This window comes from Heterodontus francisci, chromosome 13 (genome assembly GCF_036365525.1).
Source record: "Heterodontus francisci isolate sHetFra1 chromosome 13, sHetFra1.hap1, whole genome shotgun sequence".
Taxonomy (NCBI): Eukaryota; Metazoa; Chordata; class Chondrichthyes; order Heterodontiformes; family Heterodontidae; genus Heterodontus; species Heterodontus francisci.
In genome coordinates this window covers 95,063,758-95,078,518 of record NC_090383.1, presented here as the reverse complement: position 1 = coordinate 95,078,518, position 14,761 = coordinate 95,063,758, and the positions used below count along the sequence as shown (strand labels likewise).

The following is a 14,761-nucleotide window of genomic DNA, read 5'->3' as shown; positions in this document are numbered from 1 at the left end:
GAACGCTGTTTAAAGAGGCTCGCCTTGTGACGATGAGGTCCAGCTGGTGCCAACGACGTGATCTTGGGTGCCTCCAAGAAACCTGGTGACAGGGTTCAGTGAAAGAATGAGTTGGTGATGCAGAGGTTATGATAGGTACACAACTCAAGCAGTCTCTGTCCATTCTCATTCATCCTTCCAATGCCATAGCGCCCAAGGCAGGAGGGCCATGAGTCATGGTCGGCCCCAACCCTGGCATTAAAGTCCCCCAGCAGGAATAGGTGTTCGGTGTTGGGGATGCTGCCAATGATGTTATGGAGTTCCTCATAGAACTGGTCTTTAGCTTCAGGTGTGGAGCAGAGTGTTGGAGCATAGATGCTGAGTAGGTGTACTAGACCAGAGGAGGTGAACAGTCGGATGGACAGTATGCGTTCTGAGCCATTTGAGGGTGGCTCTATCATGCTGAGCAAAGAGTTTCTGATGGCGAAGCCCACTCCGTGCTGTCTTGGCTCTTCAGGATCTCTATCTTGCCAGAAGAAGGTGTAGTCTTGCTCTCTTCGAGATCCGCTCGCAGGGAAGCGTGTCTCCTGAAGTGCTGCAATGTCCACATTGAGTCTACTGAGCTCGTTGTTGATGATGGCGGTCTTCCGAGAATCGTTGATTTGTGTAAAGTCTTCCGACAGGCCAGGACACATAGTTCTGACGTTCCAGCTTGCAAAACGAAGGGCTGGCACCTTCTTTCCTTTTTTGGTCATGCTGTTTGGTGCGGTGTTCCAGTCCACTTGTCGGGCAATGACCCTGAGCTCCAAGCACCCATTGAAGCAGATGGACTGTGGCGGGACAGAACCTTACTGACTGGGGGCTGCCGGTTTGAGGCGCGTCCAGTGAGATGCGATGACCTCTCCCACTGACAAAGGCAACCCGTGGCGCCCAATCTCTACGCCAATTGAGCTGGACTTATAACCCGCAACTGCTGCCTCTGTGTTGATTTCGTCGCTGTGGGGCGACTATGGAGTGACCTCTCCATGGCGCATGCCTGGGTGGATGTATGGAGGTTGTGAGTTGCCCAAGCGTCAAAACCCCCCTCTCGGCCTTCCTGGTGGGGTCCAAAGGAGTGCAGAGCACGACGTTTGGCACCAGTATGGCTGCAGGAACTGCCGGAAACATGCCAAAGGTGACACATAACCACCTTCGGGGTTCCGCTCCGGATTTTCTGTGAGGGTTTACTCCCTTAGCCTTGGTCTCTCCCGAGACGCCCACAAGGCAATTATTTGCGTTAAATGAGGTTAAAACTTTGCTAGTTGATTTACCAATCTGAGAAATCTCTGGGGTCGACGAACTGTTGTAGGTTTAGGAAATTCCTTAATGGCCCTTGTTTTCTCAGGATCTGCCATTATTCACAATGTGGCCCAAGAAATGAATCAAAGTTTTGGAAAATTCACACTTCTTGTTCAAAGTCAGTCCCGCTTCTTGAAGTCTCTGTAGAACCTCTCTGACTCTGTGGTCACGTTCTTCCACTGACTTTCCGTGTATCAAAATATCATCCATGTAGCGTATCAAAATATCATCCATGTAGCATATCACTCCTGTGAGCCCTTCTAGGATATTGGACATTGATGGTTGAAAAGTCTCTGGTGCAGAGGTTATTCTGAATGGTAATCTATTAGAACAAAACCACCCAAAAGGTGTTATGAATGTAGTCAATAACCTTGAGGTCTCATCCAGGGTACCTGCCAAACCCACTATTGACATCAAGTTTTGTAAACATGGTTCTCTGAGACAGTTTTGGTAAATTGTCATCCACCCTAGACATTGGATGAATCTCATGCATTACTGCTTTGTTGAGCTGTGTTAAGTCCACGCATATTCGTGGAGTTCCATTTGGCTTCGGGACAGGAACCATGGCTGAACGCCAGTCTGTTGCTTGTGTTACCGGAGAGACAATGTCCATTCTTGTCATCTCCTCCAATTGTTCTTGGACTTTGGTTAATAAGGGATGAGGTATTCTTCTTGGTGTGAAGACACACACTGGTCTGGCCCCTACCTTCAGTGTGATCCTGTACTCCGTCTTCAGTTTTCCGAGCCCTGTGAACAGCTTCGGGAATTCTGTTTGAAAGGAATTGTTTACCTTTGTCTGCTTGACTTCGGCTACTTTTTTAATCAGCTGCAGTTGTAAGCAAGCATTCCTGCTCAGTAAAGAAAATTCTTGATTGTGTAAGACGTATTAAGTCTTAGACCAGTTGCCTTCCTTTACGCTGAAGAGTTGCTTGGAGTTTGCCTTTTACTCACAGTTGTGTCTCCCCTGGACCATGCAACTGTATATCTGTCAGTTGTAGGTAATGTCTCTTATCCCAAGGGTCTTGTCAGATAATACTGTGACACTAGCCCCTGTGTCAAGCTAAAAATCTGTGAGGTGTCCATTCACATAGAAATATTGGTCTGGATTTCTCCCAAGAACTTTCCTGGTTCTTTCTCTTGTGGGTACAGCTGTACTTGATTCACTGCTCTTTGCATGAAGGTCTTCTGCTTTGTATCTTGTGCAGAAACTTTGCTGTGGCACATCTTTCCATTGTGTCCAATTTTTCCACAATTAAAACACTCAGCTTTACTTGCTGTGCACTGCTCTCATCTTTGGGTCTTCTTGGCTCCACAACATTGACAAGGTTTTCTTATTTCATGTGCCTTCTCACCATATCTTTTTTCTGTTCCCCAAAGTGTTTCCCTGGCTTTGACTTAACCAATTGGACGGGCATTGGACTCCTTCTCATCCACAGCTTGTCTTCAGCTTGTAGGATGTCCCTATTCTGTTTGTGAACTTCAGCCTATCTTACAATTTGAATGACCTTTTCCACTGTAAGGTCATCCTTGGATGGCAACAGGTCTGACAAGGATTAATCTGCTATGCCGACAACTATCCTGTCTCCGATTAGTTCTGCATTTAATTCACCATAATTCGCAACCTTCTGCCAATCTCTAGAAGTCATTAATATAGGAGTCTACAGATTCACCAATCATCTGCGCCCGCTTATTACATTTTGCTCTTTCCAAGATTTTATTGGGACGGAGATTAGAATATTTATCAAAGGCTTGGAGTACCTGTTCGAATTTATCGGTAGCCTCATTGATCCCTTGTTGGACAATTACATCGTCCACTATCGCTCCGACTGAATACAGGAGGGTGTTCACTTGCTCCACTTCAGATTTAGTATGGAGTTGAGAAGCAATTCTGAACCTTAAGAACATTTTTCTCTATACTAGCCAGTTTTGGACATGATTGGGACCTTGATTCTGGAAACTCTCAGGCATTCCCATATTGCTTCCTTTTATTTGCCAGGCTTTGCTAGGGTGTTCCCCTTTAATTCTAAAATTTTCAGGCTTGGCTTGAGGTGTTTGTCTTGTGTTTGGGGCTTTCCCGCGCTCCTTGACCTTTCCCATGCTTTCTGATGATTACTGCACTTTTTCTCCTTGGCAAGGCAGAGCAATGGCTGCTGACTGTACTCGCCTCCCCAGTTGCCGATTCGACCAAGATCGCACTCTGCACCCCATTTTATCCCCCAGTGTGCCGTTTAAATAAATGGCCAGTTTCACTATCTCACCGATCCTGGATCGTCGTCCAGCATGAAGACTCGGATCTGATCGTTGGATGTGCTAGAAGTACCGACACAGAGCCCCACACTGCTGGTCTGAGAGGCTGCAGAGCTCTTTGCAGCCTCTTCTGTCAGTAAGTAGTTTTCTTACTGTACTGGGCCAGTATTTATCTTTAAATTTCTCTGTTGTTCCCCTGGTGTTTCTTCCAAAGGTAAGGAGATCTTCAAATTCTCCTGGTCGCTTTCATCGCTGCCACCAGTTTGCATTGTTGGGTTTGTATTAGTGGCATTGTAGGACATTCTAGAGAAAGTCTTAGGCTCTGGTAAAGGTTAACCAATAAATCTATTATTTACAGTTACCATATACACTATCCACAAGCCACCTAAGATAGCATCCTTCATGCTGCTGCACCCTTTTCTTCAGAGGCCTATCTCGTGTGACTGTTACATCATTGCTCGTACAATGGGAGGGGTCCCTCTCACTGTCTTCAGTAATAACCCTGTACATCCTTATATTACACACACCAAGCATCTGAAAATATGGTGGGGTCTCTGGCTGCAGTCATCTTTACTGCGTTTGAAAAGTAGCTGCAATGATCTCCACACACAAACTGTACCTTTCCTTTCAGAGGTGCAGGCTGACTTTAAATGGTAGCAGACTCACCAGAATCCACCCACCCCCCAATCCCACCCTCAAAGAGTAAGCTGCCTATTGAGAGCACAAGTAGAATTTGTAGCTCACTTTGAATATTAAAATATGGCATGATCACGAAAATGGTTTGAGCCTCCCACTGACTTCATCGGGTAAGCATAGCGGACGCCCTGCCTACTGCCTGTCTGATATATACATAATGTGAAACAGAACTTCTTGTAGATCTTCGATCTGTGCTGAATTAGCTAATCTCAGCTGGTGAGATAGTCTTAATGCCCATGGTCTAGGGAGGGGAAATCAGCTAGGGTTCTGCTCCTGATCACTTTACAGTGCCTTCTTCTGTGAAGTGCGCATATGACAGTCAGAAGAGGACATTTCAGGCTCAGGTTTAATATACTCCATTGTTGAAATGTCTCTGTTATTACTGCATTAGATGGAGCACTGATTCAGTTGTAATAATGAGATTTTCTTTATTTATTCTTCTAGAATAACATCACATCATATGATGAGCTCTATCACGATTACACAGACACACAAGTGGGCATGCATGACATTGTCCGTAGTTGGCAACACCTTTTGAAGGAGTTTAGTACAGAACCTGGCAGATACAGGTAAAGAAAGATTTGCATTTATATGCTATCTCCCTGGAAATCCTTGAAATACCTCAAAAGTGGTTCAGCTACAATGAATTATTTTGATGTTCAGCAGCTACTGTAATGTTGACAAGTATGTTCGTTATTTCACATACAAAGCCAATGAACAGCGGTGAGAAAACAGTCAGCCTGTTTTTTATGGTACTATTTAAATGAGGAATTTTCATTAGGACAATGGAAGAATTCTTGCTTTTCTTTGAATCTTGGCATGAAGTTGCTAACATCCATCTGCACCAGTGGAACAGGAAAGTTAGCACCTTGACATTACAGCACTCCCTCAGTACTACACTGGAGTGTTAACTAGATTATGAGCTCAAGTCCTGCAATGGGCCTTGAATCCATAACCTTGTGACTCAGAGAGGAGAGAGCTTTCCCATTTAACCAGAGAAGTCATTTTGACTTTCTGTTGGAGCATGACTAATTAAATTAAATTCCTCCACTTTGCAATGTTAACTACCTTTCTTCTGTAATATGATCAAGATTCCCCGTTAACCATTCCATGTCTTACACAGTTATAGGTTAACTCAATAGGAAGGATTCTAACTGCCAAGTCTCATTAATGTGCCATGGATCCAGTTTCTGTCCAAAACAAGCTGTACTCAGTTGCTTGCTCCTCATACAGCAAACTCTTGGGCCCTGATATTTATGGGGACAGGTGAGGGGGGGGTGGGGGGGGAGAGCAGGAGAGAGCTGGTGGGAAATGGTGTGGGAGGGATGGAACTGAGGGTTGGGGAGGGAAAGAGTTGATGTGAGGAGGGGAGGGAGGGAGCCAGGGGCTGTGAGGAAGGGAGCTGAGGGGGGAAGGGAGCTGAGGGGGGTGTCATGCAGGGAACCAGGGTGGGGGATGAGGTACTGGGGGTTTGTGTGAGGGGTGGGTAGGGAGTTGGGGTGGAGGTGGGAGGGGCTGAGCTGGTAGGGGGATGGAGAACAGGTTTCCTTCAGGTCCTGTCAAGTTTAACAGCTGCAGTCAGGCAGATTAAGATGTTGTCTAACTATTGGGGGGTGGGAGTGAGAGTTTAGGTCTGGGGCATCAGGACACAGCTGGGAAACATAGAGGAGGGAGGGAGAGATTTCATGGGGAACATTGATGAGAGGGCCTGGAGAGATCAGGGGCAAATTTTAAGGGGCCCATGACGACGGGCTGGGAGGTGGGGGGTTAGAGAAAATGTCATGGGGTGTCGTCAGGCAGTGTGCCCGCGTTCTCTTGCCTCCATGATATGCCTCCACAGCGGGCCCCATGGTGAATGGGAGAGGTCACTTAAGGGTCACCTCCCGCCTCCACTGGCATTTAGCCAACATCGGAGGGCCTCACTGTTATGGGAAACCTGGTGGGCTCTTAGTGGGCATGGAGGTGGGGGGGAGAACCTCCTGATCGGGCACCATATGGCCCATGGAGGGCTCCCCCGACAGCAATGACCCCCCACTGAAAGATCACCCCTGCCCTCAGTTACAACCTCACTACCTCCCCCCCTCACTGAGGCCTGCCTGAGTAGCCTCGATGAGCCCAACCCCACTCACATGTCTTCTAGGGTCTCCTCCATGGCTGCTGCTCCAGGCTTCCTGTAATACCAGCAATGGCTGCTACTCCCAGTGGCACTGCTGGGACTGCTGAGCTGCCAGCTCTCTGATTGGTGGGAAGTTCTTGGAGATGGGATATTGTCCCTTAAAGGGGACGATACCCCCGATGGTGAGCAGTTAATTGCCTGCCTGCTGTTGAATCCGGCTGGGGGTCTGATAAAGGGCCGAGGTGGGGTGGGAGGTCTGGCCTGGAGATTGTGGATTGGAAAAGATCACAGGACAGGAAAACAAACATGAAGGGGGCAGCCAGGGAGAAGATTGCAGATCATGGAGCACATTGGATTGCGGGGGAAAGGTGACCAATCACTGGGGAGGTTAACAAAGTAGCTTGGTGGGCCAGGGGAGCACTCCTGCTCCTCCTGGCCCTATAAGCAGTGCTGTAAAGGCACTTAGCAGTTCCATCCAGCAGTCCTCACATTCTTTCATGTTTCCCTAGGCCTAGGAAACCTGACTCTCTTGCATTAACGCTGGAAGAGAGATAAAATCTTAGGAATGCAGCCTCATTAAAATATTTAAGTGAGGGACCTGCCTCCCGAGAAGGTTTAGGTTTGGGTTTGAAATTTTTTACATTTTGATGTCCCACCTAAACCAAACTCACCTGTTTTTGGGGGTTAAAATTTGATTTCTGTCATGATGTTATAGAAAAAAGGCAAGAAAATCTAGTTTGTGTTCTGCACCTTCTTAAAAGCAGTTTAAGTAGAGCCTTTAGATATATTTATCTGCTTACAGGCATTTGTTGTTATCTTTCTAGACTAAAGTCAGACAAACAAATCTACAACCCTGCCCCAGTGCTGCCTCTTTTGCTGCTGCTATTGATCTCATTATTTAATTTAGATAATTTTTCTGTGTTCAGTAATGGAAACCATGCCTTGATGTGAGCCTTAATTTCGTAGGACCTGGAATAAGCCTATACCTGCCCAATATCCTGACCATTTGTAATGATCCCACTGATTGTTGAAAAATCCCTTCTTACTGTATTTCAGTTCACTGGTTAAAGCATCTCACAAAATTGGAGCCCACCACACAAGTGGTAAAATAAACACCATGAGGCTGATGCAAACACATTTTTGCCTCTATATGTGCAAACTCTTGACCTTATTCATGCCATACAGATTAGAGGAGTATACCATCATAAGATTAAGATAAATACTTTATTTATTGATTGCTTGTCAGAGTATGGAATATATTCTTAGCCATGTCATCTTTGCAGATTTATGATGACTGAATCCTATGACAATGAAGAAATTCATAAGACGATGATGTATTATGGAACACCTATACAGCAAGAAGCTGACTTTCCCTTTAACTTCTACCTTATTGATCTCTATAAAGAGATGTCAGGAAATGGAGTATTTAAAATTGTAGATTACTGGATGCGCAACATGCCTGCAGGAAAATGGCCAAACTGGGTGGTATGTCTTTACCTTCAAACACTTCATAGCAAATAGCTAATGATTTTGACCATAAATTTCATAGATAATTGATAATCTTGGCATATTTGAACTTATTTGCTTCTTGCTTGGCTTAAAACATTTTTTCTCCCCTGTTATGATCACCTGGTTCATGGTTTGCATTAATATTTTAGAAGTCACTTTTAGTTTTGGGAAAAGAATTTCAAAAGGTTGCAGACCAACAGGATTTAAAGGTCAAAGATCGCACCATGAGTGCTTACAGAGACAGAGGTAGAGAGGTGAGAGCCATAAAACAGCAGGTGGCCACATTTAGTTTGGAGTTGAAACTAGAAGCCATTGCTAGCACTATCAATTATTCATGTGGGTATCAGGAGTCAAAGAGATGCTTTGGGAGTTAGAGGTAATTAGCTTAAATTGCTATCTGGGACATCCCACATATACTACATGGCTATGAAGATAGATGATGCAGGGTGATACCTTTTGGGTCAGGTATTTTATTGGTGTGCTTGCTGACAGTCAGGAAGTTGGTCACAGAGAAGGCAGTGGACTTTTGGAAAGCTGTTGACTTTGTAAGCAGCTGGGCTCTGGAGCAAAGAGGCCATCAGGAACAAGGGGTGTTTCTGTTTTGAGTAAGGTCCAGGCTCAAGCTGGGAAATCCAGATTTATGAGGTGTTGAAAGAGAACTGGACGGTTGTTTAGCCGAAGCTAGAGGGAGAATCCCCAGGAGATCTTATACCTTGGAAGACAGCTGAGAAATTAAGGAAAATTAAAGTGAATTTTGAAGAGCTGTGGTACACTTTGGATTGGACCCAGGTGAAAAGAACAAACTACCAAGATCCTGTAACATCTAGGGGAACTCTTGGGGTGGAAGTAAAAGTCAAACAGGAATGTTCTGTGAGATTTAGAGTTTAAAGTATACATCTTCATGTTCTGTTATGATTTTAAGTTTAAAGTATAAATGTTTCCAAATTGTCGTGTTAAGTTAGTAGTGTATTGCATTGTTTAACTCTTGTAAAGTCTTTTGCTTAAATTGTGCAATCTTGCGGCATAATTCTTTCAGTAATATCTGGGAATTCGACTTTCTCTTTTTAAAGGTTAATGGTTCCAAAGGGGATCGTAACACCCCTTCTTGCAGAAAGGGGTAGCGCAGCGGGTTAGATTTGAATCCAGAGTTCTCTTTCTCTGCTGGGTCTAAAGAGTGAAATGGGTTTGTGTAGTTTCACATTATGATTGTGGGGAATGGGTACCCACAGTACAAAACATCTCCTGTTTCAGCAATAATTTTTTAACCTCACTCAGTGAAGCTCGTTAGGGAAATGTAAGTCTTATTTCGAAGGAAATAGGGAAACTCTTCTTGGTTTGCAAGTAAGGCAAGTGTGGGCAGAGTAAAGAGATCAAAGTAGAGTATTTCTGAGAATTCTTATAAGTTTTTAAAGATGTGTGCAATAAGAACTGGTTCATCAATGTAATATTCTGGGCATCGTAATCGAATGTTTTAATATATGGTAGTGTTATTAGATGCTATTTAAAACAGACTATTTTCTTAACTTTTAGGTAGGAAATCATGACAATTCACGTATTGCATCCCGTATTGGTGCTGTGTACGTTGGTGTCATTAATATGCTTCTGCTGACTCTTCCTGGAACTCCGACTACTTACTATGGGGAGGAATTAGGAATGGAGAATATTATTGTATCTGAAGATGAGATTCAAGATCCTTTTGGCAAATTTGATCCTGTAAGTTCTTTATGACAATTTTTGTAGAACATTAAAGAGGTTAAACCTTTTACGTCCGGAATTTGAACTTAAATCTAGTCCAGATTGCTGGAATGAAAATCTCTTTTCTGTTGTCTGTAACAGATCTATACAAAATGGGTTTGGGAACCATTCATTCCTTTGTGGCCACCTCACAAAATTGGAGCCCGCCACACAAATGTTTATAATGCTCGGCATCAGGGACTGCTCAGCCTGCCTCCATGCCCACCCAAAACCCGGTTAAAATTCTCCCTAACATATCACCACCTGAAAATTAGTGGTAAGGATGCAAGTTATCCAAAAATAGGCCCCAAATTTCTTTACTTCTACAAGATAGGAGAAACATCAACATTTGGTTATTCACTTGATAGTGCTCTTGTTGATTTTAAGTTGCACGGGAGGTTAAAACTTAAACCCAAAATTCACATGTAAATTGATAATCATACTAAGCTTTTTCAGTTCTTAAGTGGGTGGCAAGGTTAGCTAGAGATTGGCAGTTTATGTCCTGAATTGTCATAGACTGACAATATTCCTTGTACCAACATGGAACATGATTGACATGGAACATAAAATTTTCTCTTCCGATAGGCTAGACATGATGCAAATCTAAGGGAAATGTAGGGGCAAATAATATGAATTAAGTTTATAGATAAATATTTTTACATAAGAGAAAATAGGAGAGTTGAATAATCTTTTGAAGTAGCAGAAGTTTCATCCATATTTTGTTACAGACAGCAAATCGAGATCCACAGCGTTCACCAATGCAATGGGATGACAGTGCTAATGCTGGCTTCAGTACAGCAAACAAAACTTGGCTTCCTGTCCACCCAAACTTTGTTACAGTAAATGTTGAAGTAAGTGAACCAGGATTTTCAGTATTATTTATATAAAACTGATCAAGTAAAGTAATTACAACAAGCTAAACTTCTATTCCTGGAGTTTGAAGGATTTTAATATATAAGTTCAGGTGTAGACCATCTGGTCAGAAATGGGGGAATGATCACTTACACAATAATATATGCTCTATATAGACATTTTAAACCTGATTGGTGTTCTTGGGGACTTGTATTTTATGTATATGTTTAATTTTACTGATGTATGTTTTCATAGTTCATTATTTCCCATGTAATAATCTTGACAGGTTGAAAAGAAACAACAAAACTCTACCTTGACCCTATACCGTGAGCTGAGCGTTCTTCGCCGGAATGAGTTGCCTATTCATAGGGGTTGGATGTGTTACATATGGAACGATACAGATGTGTTTGCATATGTGAGAGAATTGGATGGTTTGGATGCAGTCTTCTTGATTGTATTGAATTTTGGTAATGTTTCAACAGTCAACCTGGCAAGCAAAGTTCCATATCTTCCCAAAGAAGCAAATGTGAGACTCGGTACTGACTTTAATAAAAATGGAAATAAGGTTCAAACAACCAAAGTAATAACTAGTGCTGGGGAAGGTCTTGTACTGGAATACAGAACGAGCAATCCAGTTCACAGTAAGGCAGAATTCAAAGACAGATGCTTTATTTCACAGAAAGCATGTTATTTGAGTACATTTGATATTCTTTACAAGAATTGTTAAGAGTTTTTGAAAAGAAGCATTAAAAGATGTTTGGAGGATTCACTAATCAATAGCAATGTAAAGTACAAAACAGCAAGAAACCACTCCCTTAGTGGAAGATGCGTGAAATTATAAGAACTTCAGAATTGGTCTGTGAGCAAATTACACATTAATGAAACTACTGCTTACTTTTAGTTTTGTGTATGAAAAACTATCTTCTATAAAATATTTTCTTGTCAAAAGTGTATGCTACCAAGAACTCATTTCCTCCAGAGACCTACGTTTTGCAAGCTGAATCCCCTCCTGACCAGCTGCACACCATACAATTACGTCACCTCAGCACAATGCTCACTGGCATCATCAATGGGCCCTCTTACCTCAGGCCCTGTTCCATTTTTTCATAAAATTGTTGTTACCTTTCTACACAACTCTTCCACCCTAACTCTTGCAGCCTCTTAAATTAATGCGTTATTTTCACTCTCCTTTTTCTTTGTAAGATACTTCAATGTATCAGTACCACCCAATTTCATGCCCACCTTTCCAATCACCTCTTGCTTGGATTCTTTCAATTGTCATCCTCCCTTCTTACTGGTCTGAGTCTAGTGAAAGGGAAGTGGATGATAATCCTAGCCCCTTTTTGGGACCATCCCAGATCAGGCATACTGACCAAATGATCACTCTCACTTAAGGTTGAGAAAGATAGATCTCACAGACACTTGGATGGGTCTGAAGAACTGATATAACTCTCCCCAAAGAAAAGGAACCAGCTGATAATATTACCATCCTTCAGATAGCCTTTTTAACAAGTTTTAGCTAGATTACAACAATCTGGATATTATAAGGGTCTGGGCATCTCTCCTCAATAATGTACCTCCCCATTGAAGAGTGCATGGAGACGTGTTCTTGAGTTTGCGATACAGAAGACTATATGAGACAATATAATTTCTAAATTATATAAAAGTTTATTAAAGAACCAAACATGCAATTCATATTTGATGGGAAAGTCAATCGCAACATTAATAGTTCTAGGAAAAGAAAGTATAATCTTGTTTCTAGTAGAGAATCCAATTTTTAAATCTAAGTATTGTTACAGTAAAATATTTAAGATAGCCATCAATATTTGAAGTAATATTTACCTTACATCCCCGCATAGAAAGCTACAGAGTTTAGTGAGATACCTCTATCCCAATTAAGGAGAGAACTATTGTCACCACACCCCAATAGCTGTACCTTTACCATGTGTAACGCCGGACAGAATCCAAGGAATTTAAAAATCAATTATGTGGTTCCAATATTTAGACTGTTTCTAAGCTGCATTACTTTTTTTTTTACGTATGGGGGGTGTTACCTCTTTGCAAGTAGGTTCATCCCCCTCTATTTCCCAAATAAAACTGTATAACTATTAATTTCTAGGTAAGATCCACCTTCTTTAATTCCTAAGAAAAGCTGAGCCAACAGGAAGCTGTGAGCACAAATGCTGGTCAACATCCTTAGAGTCAGCAGGATGCTGAAAGTTGCAAATTGTAGTCAGCCATTGTCACCCAACTGTGTTTTAAGATTATAACTCAGTTTCCCAGATTTAGTTGACAGGTGATTTAGGTCCATCCATAGAAAAATCATGTTATCAATTGTTATACTGTGGTAACTTACAATGATTATTTATAAAACCTGTATTATAATTACCTTACTGGTGTGATGATGTCCATGCTTTTAGGAGCGAGTTCCTGTTTTCAGAAACTGCCTTTGTGTTACAGGATGGGGCAAATATGTTACAGGATGTTGCATATCCTTGACCACAGGAGCATGTCCAGGCATAGCTAAGAACTTCTTCTAATTCCTCAGGCAGATGAACCCTGCTTTTAATTTTTTAATCCCCAATTCATAGGAAAATAACTTTTTTAACCTTATAACCCTTTATTATGGCTGGATTCCTTCACAAAAGACCCTTTTTTTTGCTGGAACTGTGGTGCACTATTCATTCTTGTCCCTCTCATTCTCTTCATGATATTGGCTCGGTCAATTTCCTCCACTGTTTCTCTTCTGTGTTCCCGCTCTTTGGCATGGCCCTCAATTGGTTCCACTCCTAACTCATGTCCTGCAATAGCTTCTTCTCCTGCAGGGCCACCTCATGTGTACCCCAAGAATCCATCCTTGGTCCCCTTCTTTTCCTTACCTTCAAGTTATCCCTTGGTACATCAATCATAGACAATTATAAATGTAAGGCCAGTTTCCATAGATATGTTTATGCCACTTGGCTCAACCTCTCAATCACCATCGTGGACTCCTTTGACCTTGTACTTCCCTACACTTGTCTGCCATCAGATTGTTGATAAGCAATATTTTCTCCAACTTAACAATGACAAGACCAACTGGCTGAGTTTTCATCAAAAACACAGCAAACTAGTTTCCATAGTTGTAAAAACCATACCTAGTTGCTCACTTGTAACATTTAATAGATTTTACCAAATTTTCCCAACTTTTTGCAAGCATTTTTAACACTTAATTCTGAGGGGTTAGAATGCTCAGAGATGTATGATTAATCATCACCGCTTTCCTTCCATGTTATATCACTTTTCTGCTGATTACTTTTTCAAAATACATCATGAACAAAAAACCCTCAGGTTTTTATTGATGCTTGCAAACCATTGATTAATGCATTGGTATCCTGTTATGTGCAAACCAAAAGTGCAAACCAGTTTTATTTGTCTGAATATATCTATGATTGTACAAAGAGTGAAATTGGGACTGTGGAAGGGTTTGTAAGAATTTGCTCTTATTGACTGTCAGCTGTACTTAACAAGCAATAATCTTTCTGAACAATATTATCAGTAACTGGTGTAATTAGATAATGGATAAAGTAAATCTTATAATTCTAAGAGTGATGACTGACTTTGAGGGGAGACAGGAGAAGTTACATGAAAAGCAGCTTCCATTCAATGGAAAATGTGGGGTAGGTTGCCCACCATAGATTGTGTCATGAAAATAGGTGGGCTGCCTGATTCCCAACAGTGTCAGGTTGGTAGCTGGTCAGTCATATTCAAAATTGTTCCTTTCCCCACGCCCTTAAATCTCACTCAGTTATAACTGGGGTATTTGGACCAAGCTGGTCACTAAAAACTTTCCACACCCAATGAAGCAAACTTTCTTGGTATCCATGTTAAAGGCATAAATTGCTGAAAGGATTTGTTTTATGGTATTGGGGTAATCACAGTATAACCATAAACTTTGATATTCAGAAAACCTTGCTTAAGTTGCAATATGAAACTTATTCTGAGCTCTGTCATTTTGTCCTACCATATGTTTTTGGACTGGAGCATTCCCCAAATTGAGGGTCATAAACAGGCTTGAAATGTAGTGTAGTTTATTTGTCCTTGCACACTGATAGATGCCTTAATTACAACAAAGTTTTAAACCAGAGTCATTTTGTGGCGTAAATTTTCAAAATTAACAGTGTATTGTTTCTGATCTGCTTTCATCAATGAGCATCAAGCTCTCATCAGAATCTTCCTTTTGATTTAAACAATAAATTTGAATGATACCAAATTATGAATTTATGTTGCTGAAATTCTTTTGACTATATTCTT

General features: G+C 41.9%; 1 protein-coding gene across 1 annotated transcript in view; it reads left to right on the top strand.

Moving 5' to 3' along the window:
• Positions 1–14,720, top strand: part of slc3a1 (solute carrier family 3 member 1) — a 55,426-nt gene extending 40,706 nt beyond the window's left edge. The window contains exons 6-10 of the mRNA XM_068045209.1: positions 4,705–4,829; positions 7,660–7,861; positions 9,416–9,598; positions 10,348–10,470; positions 10,758–14,720. Coding sequence (XP_067901310.1) covers positions 4,705–4,829; positions 7,660–7,861; positions 9,416–9,598; positions 10,348–10,470; positions 10,758–11,198 — 1,074 coding nt within the window. The 3' untranslated portion in view covers positions 11,199–14,720. The remainder of the gene's footprint in view (positions 1–4,704; positions 4,830–7,659; positions 7,862–9,415; positions 9,599–10,347; positions 10,471–10,757) is intronic.
• Positions 14,721–14,761: the final 41 nt, after the last annotated feature.